At 43.3% G+C, this 25,526-nt stretch overlaps 1 protein-coding gene across 3 annotated transcripts in view; it reads left to right on the forward strand.

Annotated features, from left to right (window-relative positions):
- The first annotated feature begins 8,492 nt into the window (after nt 1-8,492).
- Nucleotides 8,493-25,526, forward strand: part of LOC109887921 (myosin-9) — a 31,403-nt gene continuing 14,369 nt past the window's right edge. Inside the window, exons 1-11 of one of the 3 annotated variants that reach the window (XM_031827696.1) lie at nt 8,493-8,744; nt 18,067-18,401; nt 19,968-20,124; nt 20,941-20,968; nt 21,118-21,211; nt 21,926-21,946; nt 23,743-23,835; nt 23,935-23,998; nt 24,570-24,668; nt 24,749-24,892; nt 24,981-25,076. In XM_031827696.1, coding sequence (XP_031683556.1) covers nt 18,072-18,401; nt 19,968-20,124; nt 20,941-20,968; nt 21,118-21,211; nt 21,926-21,946; nt 23,743-23,835; nt 23,935-23,998; nt 24,570-24,668; nt 24,749-24,892; nt 24,981-25,076 — 1,126 coding nt within the window. In that variant the 5' untranslated portion in view covers nt 8,493-8,744; nt 18,067-18,071. Of the gene's footprint in view, nt 8,745-8,885; nt 8,907-18,066; nt 18,402-19,967; nt 20,125-20,940; nt 20,969-21,117; nt 21,212-21,925; nt 21,947-23,742; nt 23,836-23,934; nt 23,999-24,569; nt 24,669-24,748; nt 24,893-24,980; nt 25,077-25,526 lie in introns of those variants that run through there. The other 2 variants (XM_031827697.1, XM_031827698.1) reach the window with 2 other exon arrangements.

Here is a 25,526-nt window from a genome sequence, read left to right on the forward strand (position 1 = left end):
GAAAAGGACAAATGAAGGAATAAATTGCCATGCGTTCTACTACTATAATTTCATGACAGCATATTTGGCATGCTGGAGCTGTTTTTAATTACTTTGCGGTTGTGTTTGGACATTGCCCCTCAGGGATGCTTTATGCCATTTAAGGACACACAAAAATACTTTCACACAGCCAAACTCTGTCATGTCAAGACAAGCTGGCTAAATTTAAGTGAGCTGCGTAAATAGTTTTGGCAGGGGGTTTGACATTATTGGTGAATGGTGTAAAACAACAGCAAGTTGCTGGATGCTGACAATCAAAACAATGTGTTTCTACAGATAGCTGCTCATATTCAAATGTGTTGTATGCTTAATATGTGTCACACCATGTTTAGATATGGTTTTTATCTGGAATGAACAGGATACAGCACTCCAATCACTTACAAATCTGACACACATGTAGGCTGGCCCATGCATATTACTCTCACATATGAATACACATACATGAATTCACAGAAGCTATTGGTGTGTAAAAGAGCTCAATGAACTCATACCAGCCTGTTCACATTGTGCGAGTCAATGGGTCCCTTTCTTTCAGAGCAGATGATGTGACTTTACACACCCAGAATTACAGACACACCCAGTTGCTATTACAACTGCAGGTGAAAGAGAGAGAGACTGTCATAGCAAGGGAGAAGGGACAGAGTGAGGTCAGGAGTGTGTCTCCATATTTGGTTATCTACTCTTAGTTATAGGCTGCTTGTCTTCTGTTTTAATCCCTCGTTGCTGCCGTCTGGGCCCAAATCACTTTGTTGTGTCCTGTCACTCCTGTTGTGACTATGATTGAGCAGAGTATGATGTAGAACTAAGATTAGTTCTGGATGGGCGGCTGCACATATCTTTCCCAAATCCCTTCCTTTCTGCTCAGAGGAGACCCTTGACCCCCGGGATAAATTCCTTGTATTTCCCAACTGAGCGATGTATTGATTTTTCCAACTACATGGCATGTTTGTCAGGGTCGTCCTGTGCTATATGTGATGCACAGTTGCAAAATATGCAGGAACAAACACAGACACATTCCACACAGAACAGTATAACGTTGAACAAGTCGAACATTAATCATGTTTTTCTGCTTAATTTTTTTTTACACGTAACGTGTAAATATTTGAATGAACATAACAAGATTCAACAACTGAGACATAAAATGAACAAGTTCCACAGACATGTGACTAACAGTAATTGAATAATGTGTCCCTGAACAAAGGGGGGGTCAAAATCAAAAGTAACAGTCAATATCTGGTGTGGCCACCAGCTGCATTAAGTACTGCAGTGCATCTCTTCCTCATGGACTGCACCAGATTTGCCAGTTCTTGCTGTGAAATGTCACCCCATTCCTCCACCAAGGCACCTGCAAGTTGCCCCTGGTCAGACAAAACCACGACTCATCAGTGAAGAGCACTTTTTGCCAGTCCTATTTGGTCCAGCGACGGTGGGTTTGTGCCCATAGGCGACATTGTTGTCGGTGATGTCTGGTCAGGACCTGTCTTACAACAGGCCTACAAGCCCTCAGTCCAGCCTCTCTCAGCCTATTGCAGACAGTCTGAGCACTGATGGAGGGATTGTGCGGTCCTGGTGTAACTCGGGCAGTTGTTGTTTCCATCGTGTACCTGTCCCGCAGGTGTGATGTTCGGATGTACCGATTCTGTGCAGGTGTTGTTACACGTGGTCTGCCACTGCGAGGACGATCAGCTGCCCATCCTGTCTCCCTGTCGCGCTTTCTTAGGCGTCTCACAGTACAGACATTGCAATTTATTGCCCTGGCCATATCTGCAGTCCTCACGCCTCCTTGCAGCATGCCTATGGCACGTTCACGCAGATGAGCAGGGAGGGGCCCTGGGCATCTTTCTTTTGGTGTTTTTCAGAGTCAGTAGAAAGGCCTCTTTAGTGTCCTAGGTTTTCATAACTGTGACCACAGGTGCATGTTCATTAATTGTTTATGGTTCATTGAACAAGCATGGGAAACAGTGTTTACAACCCTTTACAATGAAGATCTGTGAAGTTATTTTTATTTTTATTTTTACGAATTATCTTTGAAAGACAGGGTCCTGAAAAAGGGACGTTTCTTTTCTTGCTGAGTTTATGTTATTTTAAATATATATATTTTCAAATATATTTTCCTTCTTTATTATTTCCCCCTGAACACAGACATATTCCACACCTGCTGACACATTGAACAATGTAATATTGAACATTGAACATATTTCTCTTCTTGTTATTAACAGATATTCTACCTTTATTGGCTCATACTTTTAGTTAGTTCTAGGCTATATCTAGGGTCCTGAGTTTTTGCTGATCATATTGTGTGGTCTGGAAAAACTCCTTTCTCTAATAATCGTTATGTCATCCTATGGTTATAATAAAGCTGTTTACCCAGACTGCTTCTGTTAAGTGCACATGAGATATAGGTTGTGTATGTCAATATGTTGATGTCACCTGTGTCGAGGATGTTTTTGCCAATGTTGGTTGTGTTAACACTTGTTTATCCAATGAGGTCACAACATCATCTGTTTCACATTCAGGTCATTTGGAACTCGTACAGAGCCGGCGTCACCCCTAGGAGAGAGGGAAGATGAGAACGAGTGAGGTCAGAAGTGCAAAGTATTAAATTACCTTATTCTTCCTCTTTCATCTTTATTCTATCCCTTTTCTCCTTGTTCCACCATACTCATTTTCACCTGGGCATTTCTTCAATGTAGTTCCTTTGCCACGTTTCCTTTTTCTTTGCAAAGGGTATTGTCTCCCTGCTGTTAGTGGCCTGTATACTGGTCCAATGCCTTTGTTCCGGCAGACTGTCTCACCTTCTCCAGATCTCAGGGGAACACAATGGAATGACTAGGTAGAAGTGGTACTGAACCACTCTCTATGTACTTACGCTCTCTACCCTCTTAGAATCCATCAGCTCATATCATCCCCTCTTTCTTTTTCATCCTTTCATAGTCTCATTCTTCACTTCTGCTTCTGCTACTCTACCCCCAATTCCAGCCCTTCCCCCATCACTTAACCATAAAGTTGAAATTGTTGTCTTATGTTTTCCAGTATTGTTATTTTAAGGTTCCTTTCCAGGCAAACTTGTCCAGAGATCTGGATATGCCTAGGCTGTGCAGCCTTGGTACACCCACACACACACACACATACACACACATACACACAGCAGTGCTCTACTTGGGAGTGAATCTGGTTCTCTCCACTTTTTCAGCCTGCTGTCCATAGTACATCTCTTGGCTTCCAGTGGGGGCAAAACTTGCCCTTCTCACTACAGCCATAGTTTTAGCAATCTCAGCTACTGTATCTAGACTACTCTCAGTAAGCAAAATTACAATTAAATAAGTATTTCCCAGACGTTGACATCACATGCATTTCAGGTGCTGAATGGAAGGTTATAAGACGTATATTCCAGATGTCAAAAATAAACATTTTCCAGATGTTGAAATCAGGTGCATCTTAGGTGTTGAAAAGGTAAAAAACGTGATATTTCCAGTACATGTTTTCCAAAATGTGAAGATATGTAATTTACAGACATTGAAAATACTTATTTTCGATCATTGATTCCATGGCCAGATTTCAACTGCTATAGATTCTCAATTAAGAAAGCAATAAAACACATTCATTTTTCACACCTCTATATGGGAAAGAGGAGCAAAGTGAAGATTGCAACGAAATATTTGTTTTATTGCTCCCATCTATCACATGCACTTATGTTAGCGTTTTCAAAAGCTTTAAAACTGACACCATGACATGCTGACTACACCGCTCACGTCACGTGCGCGAGCATTGCAAAATAAATGTACACATATATGTTATTCAATCATTGCACCCACACTGCTCACGGAGCGTCTGTGTAGCCAGGTGCTAAAATAGAAATTGGTTCTATTTGTGACGCTCAATGCCTGCAAGTCCGGCCTCTCCCATCTCCACATTGGTTTTTAGGAGCATATACCCACGTGGGTGATTGAAAGATTAACTGAGGTCTGCAGTCCAGTCAGTTGTAGTAATGCACTGGAAATGTGTTTGCCAACTGTCATATAAAGTCCAAAGAAGAAAAACTAAGCCTGAAGGAAGGAGGAGAGATGATGAGAAACTAATTTGGTTTACCGTTTTATCTGTGGATTAATTGTCAGAGTAGTGGATCTTGTGCATTTCAGGTAAAATAACAAGCCAATGTTTATATCCCAGGACAAATTAGCTAACAACAGCAACTAACAACAGCAAGCTGGCTAGCTAAACTGCCATAAATGTGTAGCAAAATGCTTACGCTTCTAGATCCGACAGTGGAGCATTATCTAACAGGTAATATCTAACAATTCCACAACAAAACCTAATGCTTTTTGACCTGTCCGCAAATTAATATAATTGGTTCAGAGTTTATTTTGATATTTCAACCAGGAAATCCTGATCGCTTCAGGTGTGAAGTGAACAAAATCCACATGCAAGCAGTTTATTCTAAACTGGCATACAGAGTAAACCAACAGACCAATTTAACAACAATAATATTCTGTGTAATGGTTACAGATTTGTTTTATTGCCATGACTGTGATATGTAATTGTTTATCTACCTTAGTTGAATGCACTGACTTTAAGTTACTGTGGATAACAACGTCTACTGAATGACTAAAATGTAAATGTAACAACACGTGTGCAAAGCATGCTGGGTATTATTATAATGAGCCCCGCCCACAAACAAGTACAAATGTGGTTTTGTGGACCAGATTCAAATCTGAACGACGATCACAGACGTCTAGGTTATGTTTCACAGGTTTGAACATCACAGTACTGTATGGCAGTTTAGTACAGTAGAACACAGAAGAATACAGTACAGTACAATACAGTACTGTATGGTACAGGAGAGTAGAGTTTTATTCAGTAGAGTACAGTACAGTAGAGTTGAATTCATTAGAGTAGAGTACAGTATTGTTTAATTCAGTAGAGTACAGTACAGTACAGTAGAGTTTAATTTAGTACAGTAGAGTTTAGTACAGTAGCATAAACTACAGTACAGTATAGTTTAATTCAGTAGAGTACAGTACTATACAATAGAGTTTAATTCAGTAGAGTACAGTGCAGTAGAGTACAATATAGTTTAATTCAGTAGAGTACAGTACAGTTTCGTTCAGTAGAGTAGAGTACATTAGAGTAAAGAAGGGTAAAATACAGTGCACTATACTTTACTTGTCTTTACTGTATTGTGTACTGTAATATACCTTACACTGATGTGATCTACTGTAATGTAATGTGCTGATCAAACTTGTGAAACATAGATGCCGATGATTGGTTCAGATTCGATCTGGTATGGGACGGACCAAATCTGGACCAATTATAGACGTCTCTGTTTGGGCTAAATCAAGGCTGGACCGGACAAAATCTGAACATCTATGTTTGGCCCAAATCATGGCCTGTTCGGACGAAACCAAATCTTAACCAATTATACACTTCTATGTTTGGCCCAAGTATAGGCCGGTCCGGACATCTGTGGACGTTGAAATCAAGGACCATGAACCAAATATACACTGAGTGTATATGACACAGACTGATCAGGTGAATCCAGGTGAAAGCTATGATCCTTTATTGATGTCACTTGTTAAATCCACTTCAATCAGTGTAGATGAAGGGGAGGAGACAGGTTAAAGAATACTTTTTAAGCCTTGAGACAATTGAGACATGGAGTGTGTATGTGTGCCATTCAGAGGGTGAATGGGTAAGACAAACTATTTAAGTGCCTTTGAACGGTGTATGGTAGTAGGTGACAGGTGCAACTTTTTGTGTCAAGTACTGCAATGCTGCTGGGTTTTTTTTACACGCAAAAGTTTCCTGTATTTATCAAGAATGGTCCACCACCCAAAGGATGTCTAGCCAACTTGACACAACTGTGGGAAGCATTGGAGTCAACATGGGCCAGCATCCCTGTGGAACCATTTTGACACCTTGTAGAGTCCATGCCCTGAATAATTTAGGCTGTTCTGAGGGCAAAAGGGGGTGCAACTAAATATTAGGAAGGTGTTCCTAATGTTTTATACACTCAGTGTAGACGTCTATGATTGGGTCAGATAGACTTGATACACAGGGAAGTGTCTATTGTCAAAAATCAATGTCCGTAGACGTTGAAATCAAGGCCATTCTGGACCGCACCAAAAAAAGACCTAAAAACAATAACAACTGAAAGAAGGAAGGTAGATTCAACAGTCAGGGGCCGTCTTCTGGACATCTTTTTCGGTCCTGTCCGGACAGAAAAGGTTGTCCAGAAGACGGCCCCTGACGGTAAAAGCTGAGTGGGCTTTTGCACCTCAACAGGAAAGCACCTGTGTTTGTTGAATCTACCTTCCTTCTTTCAGTTGTTATTGTTTTTGTCCATTTTTATATTTCCTGGAAGATTCTTGATCATTCAGTAAGACACTGTTGACAGCTTTCTATGTTATCAGCATTGTACATTGTTTTTTGTTTGACAATAGACACTTCCCTGTGGACCAGGTCTACCTCTACGCAGACGACACCATTCTATATACTTCCGGCCCGTCCTTGGACACTGTGCTATCTAACCTCCAAACGAGCTTCAATGCCATACAACACTCCTTCTGTGGCCTCCAACTGCTCTTAAACGCTAGTAAAACCAAATGCATGCTTTTCAACCGCTCGCTGCCTGCACCCGCACGCCCGACTAGCATCACCACCCTGGATGGTTCCGACCTTGAATATGTGGACATCTATAAGTACCTAGGTGTCTGGCTAGACTGTAAACTCTCCTTCCAGACTCATATCAAACATCTCCAATCGAAAATCAAATCTAGAGTCGGCTTTCTATTCCGCAACAAAGCCTCCTTCACTCACGCCGCCAAACTTACCCTAGTAAAACGGACTATCCTACCGATCTTCGACTTCGGCGATGTCATCTACAAAATAGCTTCCAACACTCTACTCAGCAAACTGGATGCAGTTTATCACAGTGCCATACGTTTTGTCACTAAAGCACCTTATACCACCCACCACTGCGACCTGTATGCTCTAGTTGGCTGGCCCTCGCTACATATTCGTCGCCAGACCCACTGGCTCCAGGTCATCTACAAGTCCATGCTAGGTAAAGCTCCACCTTATCTCAGTTCACTGGTCACGATGGCAACACCCACCCGTAGCACGCGCTCCAGCAGGTGTATCTCACTGATCATCCCTAAAGCCAACACCTCATTTGGCCGCCTTTCGTTCCAGTTCTCTGCTGCCTGTGACTGGAACGAATTGCAAAAATCGCTGAAGTTGGAGACTTTTATCTCCCTCACCAACTTCAAACATCTGCTATCTGAGCAGCTAACCGATCGCTGCAGCTGTACATAGTCTATCGGTAAATAGCCCACCCATTTTTATCTCATCCCCATACTGTTTTTATTTATTTTATTTTATGCTCTTTTGCACACCAATATTTCTACCTGTACATGACCATCTGATCATTTATCACTCCAGTGTTAATCTGCAAAATTGTAATTATTCGCCTACCTCCTCATGCCTTTTGCACATAATGTATATAGACTCTCTTTTTTTTCTACTGTGTTATTGACTTGTTAATTGTTTACTCCATGTGTAACTCTGTGTTGTCTGTTCACACGGCTATGCTTTATCTTGGCCAGGTCGCAGTTGCAAATGAGATCTTGTTCTCAACTAGCCTACCTGGTTAAATAAAGGTGAAATAAAAAATCAAAAAATACCTGTCAATAATCTGAAACATATCAATTCACACAATCACACAATAAGTGCTTTGCACAGGTCAAGTTTCTGTCACGTGGAATGCTATTGACCAATTTAATGCAATTTACCTTTTTTTTCTTAGGGTGGAAAAATCCTCTGAATTGTTGTTTTGTCTATTTGGTGTGTATTTTTATATGCACATACACCTACATTTATTATGCCTCAGTGTGGTTTCAGTTTCAGTATGTTTCTCCGGACAATAGTGTTTCTGTGTCCCTAAATATCACTATTATTAGTGTGGTGATGGTAATACTATCACTAACTGAAAATGTGTTCTCAGTTAACTTACCTGTCAAAATAAAGGTAAATGGATAAAGAGTAAAACAGTAGGCTACAGTTGTAGCCCAGTTTGTGTAGTGGTAGATTCCTTGACATGAACCTTGGTAGGTTCTCTCTAAGCAGTGTCTGTGAGCTTCAAAGCAGCCCCAGTCTAGCCCCATTCGAATGACACAAGGGGATAACCTGGATGATGTAGCCCATCCTGAATGGACTGGTACTTATATGGTCATAAAAATCCTTACAGTGCACATACCTCCTTCATTAAACACCACCTTATCTGTGCCCCCCTTCTCCTCCCCTTAACTATTTCATATACATGATTTTTTTGCCCAGTGGCACCTAGTTTCGTCACTGGGAAACGCCCCTTCAATAACATTATTGGCCCAGACGGTAAGGATTACTATAACATTGGCTGGGAGAAGCTGGGAGGGCGGAGACATAACATATAGGCCCCGCCTCCTCTGGACCGCACCCCGACTGACAACGCAAAGAGCGAATTTAACTAGCTAGTGGAAGAGAGAAGGAAAAGGAAAGAGAAAAAAAGAGGGTGAGGGAGAGCAAGAGAGGGAAGAAGAGAACACTATAGTTTGATCCGAGTTCTTTGCGAGGCTGCTGTCGACTGAAAATAAGTTTGTTTCGCGGCGACAGACTCAGCCACCGGTTGTAGCTAGCCAACTCCAAAAGCCTCTGCATCTCAACAGCAGGTAATAGTCCCGCTAGCTAGATATCTATTCTAGCTACATTCTCATTTCCTTCAGCCTTGGCTCTTCACATGCTTGTGTCTAGCGGTGAGCAAGTGTACCTAACCAGGAAGGACGAGAACAGCAACTTCATCACCTCACTGGGTGGGACCTCATAACCCAGATGTATGAATTATTGTTAACTTTTTTTGTGTACATAGTTAATACAATTTAAGGTGGAAAGTTTCATTTTACCAGGCGCGGTGTCAAAGCAAGATTATATCAGCGACTAAAGACGCAATGGCGAGATAATGTTGCAAGTAACGTAAGCTAATTTGCTAACTTACAGGAAGTGATTCGCATGAATGAGATGTAGAAAGGGAGGGAATGAAAAGTAACGCTAAATAATGGAACGCATCAACTATAAGCAAGGTCCTGTTATAATCCTTTTGGCGTGTCTATTTTATCGCGGATTAACATGTTTTATTGTTTAAGTCTCGCTGTGTGATCAGTCGCGGGGCAAGCAAACAAGTTTGTAGGCTAACGTACCCCGGGAGTGTTGTTGCGCACCATTACGTCACTAATTGATTCGCTGTGTACGTCCACGCTTCCTGTTCGATTGACGCTTTAGGTCTACGTCATTGAATTTGTTTGCATTCTCATGCATTTCATCCTACACTCCAATGAACTCATTATGCGTGAAATGGCAATATAGCCAGTCGTGTGCAGTTAATGTATTTTTTTCTTCTGAGAGTTAGGATAATGCATCTATCTTGGCTTAAGTAATTGAACTAAATTGGACTAGATTCACTTTACTCGGTAGGCCTAGTGAACCTTGTTACACGACCAGACATTTATATATGCATTGACCCCAGTCTATTTAAGTGCTTTGTCAGTAATTTGTGTTTGGTTAGTCAGTGTTTTGTGTTGTGAAATTATAGATTACTGCAGCACTTTGATTCCGATTATTTCGACCTCAAGGACTTTGCCTGGCTACCCAAACTCGTTGCTCCGGGTAAACACTACGCCACGCCCATTGACTTTTTAAAAACATTTTTTTATTTTTTATTTTTTATTTTTACCTTTATTTAACCAGGCAAGTCAGAAGTGGCCCACGGTTACCCAAGGTTCAGTGGTAGCTGTGATTCTTGAGTTGATGCCATCAGTCAGTCCCAAGGTGTTTCTGTCGGGTGACATTCTCTAAACTAACTGTAGATTTACAGGACAATAGTTGTTCTTTCAGTGATGAGGGGCAGTTACATGGGCAAATGCTTGCTGATAATCCAGAAAAAATGAGCCCTACATTTGACCATACCATTACAATTGGTTAACTTCACTAAGTAAACAACACTCATTTTATATTCGTTTTAGGCCTGATAATTCAACTAGCTACAGCAGATCAGATGTATTTGATCAAAGGTCATCATCTGGACAGGACTGCAGTTTATGCTACATTGATATTTATGAGCCTTCTCACATAATGTACAGTACATCTCCAGTCAGAGGCAAGTAGAAGGCAAAGGTCAATCATCCACATGCGAGTCGATATCATTTGAGTAATGTATACAGACCTGCTCATAGCCACAGATCAGCATATAAACATGGGGCACATTCTCTTAAAGCTGGAATCCTTAATGGTGACACTCATGTCAGGTTGGGATATTACAACAAAGTTACTGTAGACAAGTGTCTTCATCAGACGTCATTGTGTGATACAACAGCAGAATATGTACTGCAACCTTTTTCAACTACACTGCTCGATGCACCTCACCTCTGTTACATTCACAAAACGATAACGACGGTGCTGGGGAGGACAGTGGAGCGGTTTCCCCTAATACGGATTCCATCTTTAAACTAGGGCTGGGAATTGCCAGGGACCTCACAATATGTTCATGATACTCGGGTGCGGATATGATATGTATTGCGTTTCTCACAATTGAATATGTATTACGATTTGGTCTGTGATTTAAAAAAATTAATAATAATTATTGGGTTTTGACGGTCCAAACATATTGCTCACCATATGTATGCTGCTGAGATACAAGTGAGAGCATGAGAAATAGATCATGGAAATAAAAGTCCTGTAAACAAATTGGCTCCCTATTTAATAAGATGGAGAACAAGCTATGAAGGAAAGATACTGTAGTTTTCAAATCAAGTTCAAGTACATTTTTCCCATCACTACTTTTAATAAAACAAGGTTGATATCATGGGTTCTTAGTAATGCAGACATCAAACACAGGATATTACGTGCGTGCATACATCTCTGCTCTCTGATTCAGGTTTGAGTCATATTTTACTGCGGCTGGCTTGCCAGTCAACCGCTTTCGAACTTATTTTTGTGTCATTACTCTCGCTATTAACTTCTCTCTTTATATGTAATACACTCGTTCCTTAGTTCAGTCTGGTTTGAAAAATATGATTTCAATTGGGTCAAACGGCTTGGTCGACTTGGCAGGGACACCCAATGTATCAGCTAAACAGGCCTAGTGCAAATCCCACTACTAGGTGTATTCTACTGTTTGCTTGCTTGTTTCTTTCCTTCTTCCTACTCCATTCTGTCAATTTCTCCCTACTCTCCATACCTCCTATTTTGGGCCCCCTTCCCATCCTCCCCCTCACAGTGCACACCTGTAGGGTTCCACTGAATGCAACAATGGCAGGAACTGACTAATCTATGACTGGGGTTTCAAACAAACAAGGCTTGTTCTCACTTCTCTGGAATTAACTGTGGCAACACTGATTGCTGTTTTGTTTAGGATGCATGCTAGGCCTGTGCTGGGTGGGGGGATAGTTGTCCTTTTTAATTTATAGTGAACAAAAATAAAGCAACATGGAAACATTTCCAAGATTTTACTGAGTAACAGTTCATATAAGGAAATCAGTCAACTGAAATAAATGAATTAGGCCCTAATCTATGGATTTCATATGACTGGGAAGATATGCATCGGTTGGTCACAGATGCCTTAAAACAAATGGGTAGGGGGGTGGATCAGAGGACCAGTCAGTATCTGGTGTGACCACAATTTGCCTCATGCAGCGTGACACATCTCCTTAGGATTGATCAGGCTGTTGATTGTGGAATGTCGTCCCGCTCCTCTTCAATGGCTGTGTGAAGTTGTTGGATATTAGTGGAACTGGAACATGCTGTCGTACCCATCAATCCTGAGCATCCCAAACATGCTCAGTGGGTGCTATGTCTGAGTATGTAGGCCATGGAAGAAATGGGCCTTCAGCTTCCAGGAATTGTATACAGATCCTTGCGACATGGGTCTGTGCATTATCGTGCTGAAACATTAGATGACGGAGGCAGCTGAATGTCACAACAATGGGCCTCAGGATCTCGTCACAGTGCGACTGTGCATTCAAATTGCCATTAATAAAATGCAATTGTGTTCGTTGTCCATAGCTTATGCCTGCCTGCCCATACCATAACCCCACCACCACCATGGGGTGTTCACAATGTTAACATCAGCAAACCGCTCACCCACACTATGCCATACATGGTCTGCGGTTGGGATGCCATTTGGACGTACTGCAAAAATTCTCTAAAATGATGTTGGCGGCAGCTTATGGTAGAGAAATGAACGTTTAATTCTCTGGCAACATTTCTGGTGGGCATTCCTGCAGTCAGCATGCCAATTGCACACTCCCTCAACTTGAGACATCTGTGACATTGTGTCGTGTGACAATTGAACATTTATAGTGTGTTTTTGTTGTCCCCAACACAAGTTGCTCCTGTAATGATCATGCTGTTTAACTAACTTCTTGATATGCCACACCAGTCAGCTGGATTATCTTGCCAAAGGAGAAAGGCTCACGAAGAGTGATGTAGCCACATTTGAGAAGCTTTTTGTGCATATGGAACATTTCTGCAAACTTATTTCAGCTCATGAAACAGAAAACCAAAACTATATATATTGTGGTTATTTTTTTAATTCTATGTAACTAATGGAGAGAAGCAGATTATTAGATGGGTAGAGGTCTTTTCCACCATGTGGGTGGTGAAAAGCTACCTTGCATGTCAGAAAATAGACCTTGTTGTGTGATCTGCGCACTTGATGTTTGGTTTTGTAGGCATGTATACATGTATTTGTCAGACTGGCCATTGCCCAACGCAGTCAACTTGAGCACTCGAACACAGTTTCACACTGAAATGCTCTCTGCACAGGGACGTCCCTCTGACTGCCACTCCATATTTTATTTCTCCGTCAACACAAATCCAGGTCAGGTTCCATATACCCCACTAGTTTGAATACAGCACATGTTCAACTGGCCGTGAGTGCTTTTTGACATGTGAATAGCCTCCATAAACGCTGCACACTATTTGTCTTCATGTAGCCTAGACTATAGTGATTCAAAGGGAGTGCTCTTGTACTGTAGATAAGACTTCTAGTCAGAGATAAGGAGAGACTAAACCATCCCCTCCCTTTGGTCTGCTAACCCCTAAGTGAGAAAAATGATGAGAAGACCTGTTCAGTGTTCACGGTCAGGTGAAAGATGCTTTGTGTCCTGAGTAGGGTTTAGAAAGACATGTTTATTTAAGTGACCGAGGAAGCGGTTATGTATGACTCCCTCCAGCATTCTTTCACAACAGTTTTAAGGCTTATGTAACCATGATCTAATATCCAATGTGCTTTCGCTTGTTCAGCAAGTGGGTGCAAATTTAAAAAGCCAACCGTGTCCAATATGGCTGTCAAAAAGACAACAGAAATATGAGCCATTTCATCATCCCTTTGACCCCAAATCATTATCAGTTTTTAGGCGTTTGTCAGTCTGACACCTACTGGCTGTCAACCAGTACAGTTAATAGAACAATTCTAAAGGAAATGTCTGTTAGATCTAAACTGCACAGTTCAAATCGGTTATTCACTTTATGATGCTGCTATACTAACAGGTTGCTTAGAGTTCCAGTTTTACGTGCATCTCTAGTGAGGAATGTGGAAAAATAGTGGATAAGGGTTTGTCATGGAGTGTGGTTCGTTTCCAGGACTTAATTTACTGCACAGTCTGCTGAGAACTTCTCGTTTCAACGGTGTCCCCTGGCGCACTCTGCAAGAATTCACACAACCACGTTCCACAAATGGCAAAACAGTTTTCCCTCTGTCATTTCCTCTTCCCTCTCTCTCTCCTCGGCTCCCCCTCCCTCCCCTGTTTTAGGCAGAGTGATGGTGTCTGAGTCCATAATGAACTTAGACACACTCCACCTCTTCTGCCCTTTGGCCTCATCTGGCGGTCACACTCTCTCCCTCAGGGCGTCACAGTGGAGAGGACTAGGAAAGCCAGAGGTAAGGTCAGAGGGCAAGGGATGGAGGGATAGGCCGTTGAAGCTTAACATGCATTCAAGACTGACCATGCTAGACTGGACCCAACAAGAGACCATCTGATGAACTAGAGTAGGGACAGGCAGGACAGACTGGATGTGATATGAGAGGAGGATGTATTAACGGTTTTATTAATATTCCAGTCAATGGAGAAATACCATGGCCATTTGGCCACGTCTGTTTAACCACTTTATAATGTGGCTGGTGGGATACAAGGCTTATTGTATGTAGTCAGGCTTTAAATGTTGCCTTTGGTCGCCAACTGACGAGATGGAGGGTCAAGACCTTGGCTTTTCCAGCTACTCAGCATAACTCTGGGTGGGAAGGCACTGAGCTGGAATGGAATGCGAGAGGAGCAGGGGAGGGAGGGAGGGATGGCTCTGAAGAGCAAGCAGCCTTTGGTGTCCCTTTTAACGAGACGTCCAGGCGTTGACAAGGACACTCTTTACTTCCTCCCTTTGTGCCTTCATCCTTGTCTCTGTGACGTCGGTTCTAAAACCACCCTCTCTCCTCCCTCTTGTTGTTCGGCACAGGGTTCCGTTTCTATATGGGACCACTTCACTGACTAAGCACCACTCTTCCTAGATGTTGGTGGTTTTCTTAGCCTTCAGTGACATGTTGGCTAGTCATTGATTGTGATAGGTCCGATTAACATTTAGGGACTGTTGGAGGGATTGGTTTCCTTGTATTCCACGTGTCGCCTTCATTAATGTGTAACTTTGCTTGAGTAACTACCAGAATGGCTAATCTCAATGTAGCCAACCTTCAATAGATGAGTCTGTTTGTACAGCTGAACAGTATTTAACGTGACAAGACATGGGGAGGCCTTGCAGCTGCGCGGTACTGGGCTTCAGGCTTAGTGGCGTCCCAGGTTGAGTGAAGACTTTGCCAGACAGAAAGCTGTGGACTTTGGTGGCCAGACAGAAAGCTGTGGACTTTGGTGGGGACTCTGAGTCATAATTAAAGACGTGGGTCTACCCAGTGTTCTCTTAATGCCATAGACACTGCCTAGCCTGTACATCAATGGCAACGGCTGACCATCACACTTTAGGTCGTCTTCACCTTTCAATGTAGAGCACCTTCCATAGAATGACTATGAAAAGAATAAATGTGGTTATAAATGTAGCCCTGTGCTGCTCTCAGGAGATGGATGGAGGAGATGCGTCACTGACTAATCTGTGTCAAGACGACGTGTATAGGACACGGCGCAGGCCTCTCTGCTCCCTCCCTCCCCAGGGCCGTCCAAAACGGCTGCATGCTCTCCTTTTTGAAGTATCATTTTATCATTATTTCTGTTCAATATCATTGGGTTATATTCCTATCCTGCTGGCTTATCCATGTCTTGCTGGTAGACCATGCAAGCTGAACTCTCTGGCCCCCATCCTGCCTCCACTCAACAGATGGCATGTATATGTTTGAGCTGCATGTTTGAGTTTGTTTTTATGTAGGCTACACGTTTTTTTTCTTTTCATGCTGCACGCCCACGTTAGCCTAGCTGACGCTGATAAGAATCAATCCCAGAGCGTTGGTGTGTTGAGGCTGTACTCCCCACTGCTTGTTTTTGCCAAGCAGGAAAACAATACAGTTAACTATTGCAGTCAGGCATTAGCTGTGTTAGGACTGCATGGAACTGACTAGACTGCCCCTTGGTGTGGTTGCTGATTGTTTGCTTAACGTTGCAGATAGTTAGGCCCTGCCACAGTCAAGGGACTGTCTGAAGGCCACTGGCTTCACCACTACACACAGTGTAACTGTTCTACTGTACAGCCTGTGGGTGCATTGCCAGGGATCGGTGATGTATTTTGAGTGTTTAAGGGCTCGAACACACCAATAGCCTGCTGAGAGTACTTTGCTAAAAAATACTTTACATGTAGAATCGCACAAAAATGTGATCCGTCAGACAACAGCGTGCTGAACGATCAGTAGACCAACGGGAGATCCTCATTCGTTGCGACGAGTGCGACCCTTAAACCCCCCGGGCTTGACTGACCCTGTGATGGGGAAAAAGGGGCAGAAGGACTGGAAGGAAAGACCAGGAGAGACGGATGGTGGTAAGAGGAAAGAAATGTGCAGCGTTCCTTTGCTCTCTGTCTCTGATAAAGGGTCAGAATGGGAGGAATGTGACCCTGGAAGACTGGATAAACAGAGGGGGGGTGGGGAGAGGGAGACTGGAGCTGACTGAGAGGGGTCTGGAGGGACTCATTTGTGGGGTACCTCACTCTAAAGCAGGAAACTGGGAAGTAAGGGTTGAGAAACAGAGTTGGAAAAGGGGAGGGTGTTGTGATGGAAGTCAGCTGTGGAGCTCTGAGGGAGAGGAATGGTGCTACAGTCTTGGTTCCCTTCCTGGTTGCCTTCCTGGTTGCCTGACGTACATCAGCGTTAATGTGCCATTTAGTGTTTCTCATAACCCTTTCTCTGTCAGCAATGCCCATATCCAATGCAGTACAGCCCTTCTCGGTACGTTCTCAAACATCTACTTGCCCTAGCCTTTGTGTGCAGTAGACTCCATTTCCCCCAGTGTAGGTTAACATGCCTATAAAATACATTTTTCCCATTCTACAGCAGGTAAATCTCACATTCAATGATGTGCTATTTCGTAAGAATATCTTTATGATCACAGGCAATGTAGGAGAACTTGCCACCTGTAACCCCCCCCCCCCCCACCCAAATGTTTTTTTTCCACCAATTGCATTTCCAAATTATCCAAACAAACACTGCCAACAAACAAAGCTCATAAGTATGGTAGTGGAAAAATATCTTGAACTTGTAACCTTTTTGAGTGTTTGCTGTTTTGCAACATTGAATATGTAAACATAACGGAGCCAGTTGTTGTAAAATTTCAACTTTTTTATTTCTACCCTAGGGAGTGAAGGAAAGTTTTAGGCTAACAACCCTGGCGGTGGTGGGAAAGTACAACGCTCCCGTTGTTGGAATGTTCAGATAATGGCCTTCCCTTTTCTCTACCTCTGTGTATAGCTAAACGTTATGAAACACCCGTCCCTCACCCCCACTGGATTCTGGTAATACTTGTCTAGTGTCTCCATGTGGGTTACACCATGGAACTGACTTCAATGACTTAGATGTTGTTCATGAGCTGTGAACCGGTCCTGTTTGGGCCTGCAAGCCATGTCGCTCACCTCTGGCATTGTGGTTGTTTTACACAAGCTTTGTAAACAAGATTCAAGACTGAACATTGTGTTTAGGCCTTTAACGACATTTTTGTGGGGGGGGAATATTTAGACTTTAAGTCCTTGAATGTTCTCTAACTTTTGTTTTTGAATATGGGAGGTTCCTCAGGCCTCATTATGTACAACAGTCAATTCACCTCCCACTCCTCATCCCTAGAAACCGAACGTTGCGAATCGCAAATTGTTTTGAAGATTTTCCTCCAAGCATGTAATCAATGAAGTCTTTCCCAAAACCACGTATTTGGATGAGATGGTCAGCACATGTTGCACATTACCACAAATAAGTTTTACAGCACTAAGTTACATTTTGTTAGAGGCCGCCTTGGCTGGAGAGGGAGTGCGCCCCGTAATTTGATTAGCATCCGTAGTGGTTGCCAGAAACGTGGGGCCTTGTTGAGATTAGTTTGTTTTATGTTGAACTGACCTAACCTGAGCACTCCAAGTTGTAGAGGAAACATTGGTGACCTCGGCATTCCTCAGACATTACATCAAGACAAACGGCCAAGGACCAGACCTCTGACAGACATCAACTCACAACCCAACAAACTTTCTGGGCAGTGGCTATCTTTACCTCCGAACAATCCCATGGGTATTGTGGATAGAGATTGATGCAATGGGGAAATGACAGTTCATGCCCACATTGTTTTGGGGATTGATGCAAGATAATGCTTTGTAGCTTAAGAGAAGTCTTTGTTAACTTGGCTCAGTTTGTCAGGACTGTTGCTCATTTACATCAGGTTTGTTTGTTGGTTGAGGTCTAACTAAATTGAATTGTTACTACAACTAAATGCTCTATTTCCTAGCCCTAACCAACTTCTGGGTCTCTTTCCACAGCAACCATGGCGACGGACGCAGACAAGTTCCTCTACGTGGACCGCAACATGGTCAACAACCCTCTGGCCCAGGCAGACTGGGCCACCAAGAAGCTGGTGTGGGTGCCGTCGGAGCGGCTGGGCTTCGAGGCGGGATCTGTGAAGGAGGAGCGAGGTGAAGAGTGCCTGGTGGAGCTGGCAGACTCTGGCAAGAAGGTGAAAGTCAACAAGGACGACATCCAGAAGATGAACCCGCCCAAGTTCAGCAAGGTGGAAGACATGGCCGAGCTCACCTGCCTGAATGAGGCCTCTGTGCTGCACAACCTCAAGGAGAGATATTACTCTGGCCTCATCTACGTGAGTATTACACACCAGGCACACACTGAACTGAAGGACCTCGCCTCATTGTATGATACAAGTGTCAATCAGTACTCTGTGTTCATGTGAACACTTCTGACTCACTCTTGCCCTCACCGGGGCGGCAGCGTAGCCTAGTGGTTAGAGCGTTGGTCTAGTAACCGAAAGGTTGCAAGATCGAATCCCCGAGCTGACAAGGTACAAATCTGTCGCTCTGCCCATGAACAAGGCAGTTAACCCACTGTTCCTAGGCCATCATTGAAAATAAGAATGCGTTCTTAACTGACTTGCCTTGTAAAATAAAGGTGTTAAAAAAATATATTAAAAAAAATACGAGAGCTGATAATATTTGACTCTTTAAAAAAAGATTTAGATGTTACCCAAGGTTTTGCTTAATGCTGGTTATGAAAGCACTGTTTGCGCATGTCACAACTTGGCCTGGTTCCAAACCAGGTAGACCTCCTTCCTAGCATCATTACCACAATTAAGCCCATTGTGTCAGATGACTCATTGTGTGCAGGTTGCCACCCCAAACGAAAGGCTGTAATCTGTTTACATATGAGTATGTTAAGTCCTCTCTTTCTGGCTCCCCTCTCTTACACTCTCCTTCTGTGTCTGGAGTACTGCTGTAAACAGGAATCTGCAGGGAACAATACTCTCTGGGGGGGGGAGGGGTAAAGCTGTTCAGAGTTGAGTTTCAGGCAGAGCTGGAAATTAAATGGATATGGAATGTAAATCTTGCTCTAATTATTGTTCCCCCATAATGCCATTTATCCCTCTGTCCACGACTGGGAGTAATTTGGTGCCTGCTACATTGGGCTTTGACCCGGTCAAGTCAACACACCCTGGCCCTCTTGGGGTTTGGGTATTGCCGTGTTGTGCGCCACTGGACCGGCTACCCTTCTGAAAACCCCCCTCTTGGGAGAGGCAGAGACAACTACCAGACCAGAAGCAAGGCGCAATGGGGAGGACAGGAATGTAGCTGAGAGGGAAGGAAACAGAAATATGGAGGGCGGATGAACATAAATGAAGTGGGGAGGAGAGACTCTCCAGATGCCCATACCAAGATGAGGGATTAGAGGGGTATATGGAAAGGGACAGAGGGGCTGGGGTGAAATCACCTCGGATGATGTCACTGTTTGGTAGAAGCGCTTTGTGATTGTGAAACATGCCTGATCTAGCCCAGCCTCTGGCTGTAGTCAGGGAGGGAGATTGGGAAATAAAGTATGGAGCTGGTGTTGACGAGGGTTAGATTCAGAAGATAATGTTCACTATGATTTCCCCATTCACATCTGTCCAGTCTTGTTTTTGGCTGTAGACCATCAGTGATATAGTATGCAGTCAGTTTAAACTATTACATTGGCAGGTCAGAGTGATTCTACTGCAATCTCTCACTAACATCAACAGTGGAATTTTAATTGAAATGACGTCTCTAGCCAAAATCCATTGTAAGAAGACCAGTCAAGTCCGACTGTATAATCCCTAGTGTTCTTGGTTCAGGACATGGATAGAGGAGAGCATGTATGTTCAGTAACTAATATTAATAAGTGTTTCTCTTTATCATAGACATACTCTGGGCTCTTCTGTGTGGTTATAAACCCCTATAAGAATCTGCCCATCTACTCAGAAGAGATTGTGGATATGTACAAGGGCAAGAAGAGGCATGAAATGCCCCCCCATATTTATGCCATCACTGACACGGCCTACAGGAGCATGATGCAGGGTAAGCCAAGGTCCTTTTTTTACCACATCGTAGTAAGTAACCTAGCAAATTTACTCATTCAGCTGAATACAAGGGCTATTGGTAGTATTTTACCATCCATGTTTAGTAAGATAATTTGCCTATAAGATGTGAATCGGTTTAGACTCCTCCAGGCAGACTTGGCTCTGAAAGTCTGCATTTAAGTAGTGAAGCATTAGCCTTGATTTCTGAGGGCTCCTGCCTTCCATAACCAAGGAAAGGCCATTAGTCAGTCTGTAAGGCAATGTAGGTTACATACAGGACATTCTCAGTACTTTTCCCAGACCCATTATCTTGATGTACTGTTTGGCTTTATCAGGCTGTCCATTCACTCTCTCTTGTCTTGTTAGTCCATTGTTGGCCCCCATTGAAGTAAAGGGAATCATTTAACTAGAAGAGGGAGTTACCATGCAGTATTTGCATGGGGATGGTTCATTGACTTGTTGGTTAAAAGGCATCACCCTTTCCATTCACAGGAAGCTGGATATTGATTTCCTGTGTGACCAATGCACTTCCTGTTTCAGAGACAAATGTGGTGCATGTGCTCCTGAGATAACAAATACACACTGAAGAATTCATATTTTATTTAAAGCCAGCTGGCAACAACATACTTCAGTTCTGACAATGGAACTGATGTTCCTCTGCACAACAAGCACCCATGATGGGCTACAAATAGTAGCAGAAACTATTGTCACTATTGAATTCAACTGTCCCCTGATGTTATTCAATCCAAACTTAAACCATGAAATATGTACCCTTTTTTTAAATAAATAATCTTGGCCCCACCTCTTTTCACAGACCGTGAAGACCAGTCCATTCTTTGCACGTGAGTCTTGAGCACAAAACCCTATGAATAGCAAATCTTGGTCTCAACATAACCTTGAAATATTACAGCATTAGTTGTGATATTGCTGACAACTGATTGACTTTCTTACTTTTTTTGCTTCTGTCCCCCCTTCCTCTTCTCTTCCACAGAGGAGAGTCTGGTGCTGGGAAGACGGAGAACACCAAGAAGGTCATTCAGTATCTGGCCCATGTGGCCTCTTCCCACAAGACCAAGAAAGACCAGGTCAGTCAGTCCTCATCTACTCTACTATTCTCTGTCAGAATTCCCTCTGATCTTTACCCTCTCCTCTGTTTCTCCCTCTAATTTCTTTCCTATTCCTTTTGTTGTTCTCCACCATGCTCTCGAACTCTCCCTCACTCTCTGACGTGGGCCTGGTTTCCTATGGTCCTTTATCAGCTCAGAACCAGGCTTTTCTGAGTCCTCAATGCTCAACTACTTGTACTGTTATTGTATGTGCGTTTGAGAAATAGTGTTGCCAGTGGTACATTAAATCATTGTCAAGCCATCGCCATATTGTTCCAGGTCTTGGATAGGTGCTGCTTCTATCAGTCACACCGCTCTATGGTGCCATAGAGGACCTCTAAATAAGGGTTGGCCAGTCTTGGTTCTTTAAGACTGACCGTAGCACAGCAGGAGGTAGATTAAACTCCCTTGGTAGCTGGTTCACAGTGTCATATCTAAACCACAGTGGACTGACTATTATTCCTTTTGTTGACATTACTCCTCCAGCGGCTGAGCTGAATCGAAGTGACCTCCGGTCAACTCTATAAAGCAATGAGACAAAATGTAACCCTGCAGTGCTGTAGTTGGCCACCCCTGTGATAGATGCAGCTGTGACTACAGGGTTCAAGAGAGGCTCAGTCTTTTCTGAAAGCGGACCAGTATCTGTATCTATCATTCCTTTGAGGTTGTGTGTTTCTCTTTTCCCATCAACAGACCAGCTCGTTCCTGTCACATGTGAGTTACCCTGTCCCTTCACCCCCTTCCTTCCTCTCCCATCACACATCTCTGGATCTCCTCCTCCACACCCTTCCTCCCTCTTCCTGGCTCTTGCGCTGTCTCTCCCTCCTCCCCCGTGCTGCTGGAGCGTGCTCTGTGGTGGGCTAGTGGGTCACTTGGAAGTGTACACATGACCAGTGTCAGTCCAGAGGAAGGAATGTTCTTTATTAAAGGGGAAATTGCCATTAGAATTCAGCCAGACAAAACTGAGAGCGCATCCCTTTTTGTATTGTTGATTTGATCTTCTTTTAAATACTAGGTTTAAAGATATTTAATGAGTAAACGGCTCTGCAGTTTGACAAGTCTGGCTGGATTTTGCATAACGCTGTTGATCCTTTGTTTTCCCCCTGGTGGTTCCAGAAGTGTGATTGATGTGTTTACGACTCCATGTCTGCTTGCTGTGTGTGTTCCAGTGTGTCTGTTCAGAGATCTGGTCAACGTTCTCTCACAGCTCCCCCTCCATTTCTCACTCTTTGTCTACACCATTTTAAAGATCTCTGGACAAACTCACTGAGTTGCTGTGTGCATTGTGATGCCAGTGGACTAATTGTATACGTGTGTTCGTTCACTGGGGATGCTTCATACCAGTCATCATATCTATTATTCCCTGCTCCTTACTACCGTTTAAAGCCTCATAGTGGTGTAATGTATAGGATTGGTTTTAAACTAACATTATCCTTGAAGATTCAGGAAAAAGGTTCAGTGAGCTCAGATTGATAACATTGACAAAGCCACTACTATAGTTGTCTTTTTAGCAGACATTCTTATCCAGGAAGAGTTACAGGAGCAATTAGTTAGTGCCTTGCTCAAGGGCACATTGACAGATGTTACACCTAGTTGCTTGGGGATTCGAACCAGCAACCTTTCGGTTACTGGCCAACCTCTTAACTGCTATGTAAGAATATTAGTGTGAGGTCTATTTTTATTGGGTGGATTGAAGTGATTTCCACCCAATATGCGTCAAGCTCCTCACATGTTGACACAGCCTCAGCTGTAGCAGACTCTTGAAGGTTATCAGTAGGCTTTCCTGTCCATGTATATATCCTTTTAAAATTGAAATTCACTGTAGTATTACTAGTGGCATTTTAGATGGAGTCATGTGCATGGATCCACCTGTACAACAACAGTCTGCAGTAGAGCTCAGTGTGAACTATGTACAGATTTCTGGCTGTAGGGGTTGTGTATACTTAATGTCAGTCTAGTGAATATTGACATTCAGTTCTCTGCATGGGGTCTGGGGGTTAATCTGGGTGAAGGGTTACTGATGAGGGCCGCAGGGTCGTCCATTGGGTGTCAAGGTGTGGGCACTAACACTGCGCTGTGTGGGGATTTTGTGTACTTGTGTATGTGTTGTGAAATTCAATGGTCTGCATGCAGTTTGTTTTATTTTCTCCATAAGTAAGGTAATGCAGTTGTGTGAATTAACTTAAATTATGGAGTTTGTAAAAAGGGAACATCCAGACACAAATCAAATGTTTAATCAACTGAAATCCTCACAATGAAGTGAAACTAGAGTAAATTAAAAGCAGATGACGACTGTAGTTCTCAATGCGTGACGATGAATCATCCATTGGAATCACCAAAGGTATTCACAGTTTGATCCCACTGCTGAGAAATGACAAATGGCATGTCCTGTTAGTGTCACTAAAGAATTTGTACTAATCTAGATGTGTCCTTATAAGGAGGTGGTGGTTTAAAGAATCCAATGGGATAAAGTCATTGGTTGATAGAGCGGTTCTGTGTTTGTCCTCTAGGGTGAGCTGGAGAAGCAGCTGCTGCAAGCTAACCCCATCCTGGAGGCCTTTGGAAACGGCAAGACTGTGAAGAACGACAACTCCTCCCGATTCGTAAGAAATTAAAAAATCTCTTAGTGATGTTTTTTCTTTTTCTGTTGGACAAGTATTTCCTGCTTCGTTAGTCATTCACTATGTTCTCTCTCTCTCCAGGGAAAATTCATCAGGATTAACTTCGACGTCAACGGATACATCGTGGGGGCCAACATTGAAACCTGTATCCTTCATACTATGTTAACCACAATGAAATTCACTCCCTCATTTGAAATATACAATAGTTTGGGGTCCAGAGTGGCGCAGCGGTCTAAGGCACTGCATCTCAGTCCTAGAGGCGTCACTACAGACACCCTAGTTTGAATCCAGGCTGTATCATAACTGGCAGTGATTGGAAGTCCCATAGGGCGGTGCACAATTATTATTTTTTTTAACTAGGCAAGTCAGTTAAGAACAAATTCTTATTTTCAATGACGGCCTAGGAACAGTGGGGTAACTGCCTGTTCAGGGGCAGAACGACAGATTTGTACCATGTCAGCTCGGGGGTTTGAACTTGCAACCTTCCCGGTTACTAGTCCAACGCTCTAACCACTAGGCTACCCTGCCGCTCTTAACTGACTTGCCTAGTTAAATAAACTACACTTCAATCTATAGCCTACAGAATTTTTAACTCCAGACACCTCTCGGTTAGTCTTTACAGTAAACTAAACAAGTAAGTCACACGCACTTGCCCCGGCCAGTAGAAGCTCACAATCCAGTCTGAATGAGTGGCTCCTTGACGGTCTAACCACCAGACCTGCTGGAGAAGTCCCGTGCCATCCGCCAGGCCAAAGACGAGAGGACCTTCCATGTCTTCTATTACATGCTCACTGGTGCTGGAGACAAACTGCGCTGTAAGCCTCCTTCGTTATCACCTTTATCAAGTACAGCTAACTGTGCATATCAGATGTAATAACTCTGTGCCTCCCCTCAGCCGAGCTGTGTCTGGAGGGCTACAACAACTACCGCTTCCTGGTCAATGGAAACGTGACCATCCCTGGCCAGCAGGATAAGGACCTGTTCACCGAGACCCTGGAGGCCTTTAGGATCATGGGCATTCCAGAGGACGAGCAGATTGGTGAGGGGGAGGACGGGACACACGGGACACACTACCCTCTCACTGGTTTATTTTGGCAGGTGTGACTCTAACCTCTGGTCTCATGCAGGTCTCCTGAAGGTGGTGTCTTCAGTGCTCCAGCTGGGCAACATGAGCTTTAAGAAGGAGCGCCATTCAGACCAGGCCTCCATGCCTGATGACACAGGTACAGCAAACCTTTATGTGGGCTGGTTTGATCCTAAAAAGGAGGTCCTAGTATCTGTCAATTACACTCTACTGACCAGCAGATTATACACTTCAGTCCACCAGAATTAACTACCGGTAATCAAATCAGTTTATTTGTCATGTGAGCCGAATACGACAGGTGTAGACCTTACAGTGAAATGCTTACTTACAGGCTCTAACCAATAGTGCAAAAAAGGTATGAGGTGAACAATGGGTAAGTAAAGAAATAAAAGCAACAGTGAAAAATAACAGTAGGGAGGCTACATACAGACACCAGTTAGTCGATCTGATTGAGGTAGTATGTAAATGTAGTTATGTTGAAAGTGACTATGCATATATGATGAACAGAGTAACAGTAGTGTAAAAGAGTGGTTGGCAGGTGGGGGGACACAATGCAGATAGCCTAACCAACCACTGCTCCCCGCACATT

This window comes from Oncorhynchus kisutch, linkage group LG6 (assembly GCF_002021735.2).
Source record: "Oncorhynchus kisutch isolate 150728-3 linkage group LG6, Okis_V2, whole genome shotgun sequence".
In the NCBI taxonomy this organism is placed as follows: Eukaryota; Metazoa; Chordata; class Actinopteri; order Salmoniformes; family Salmonidae; genus Oncorhynchus; species Oncorhynchus kisutch.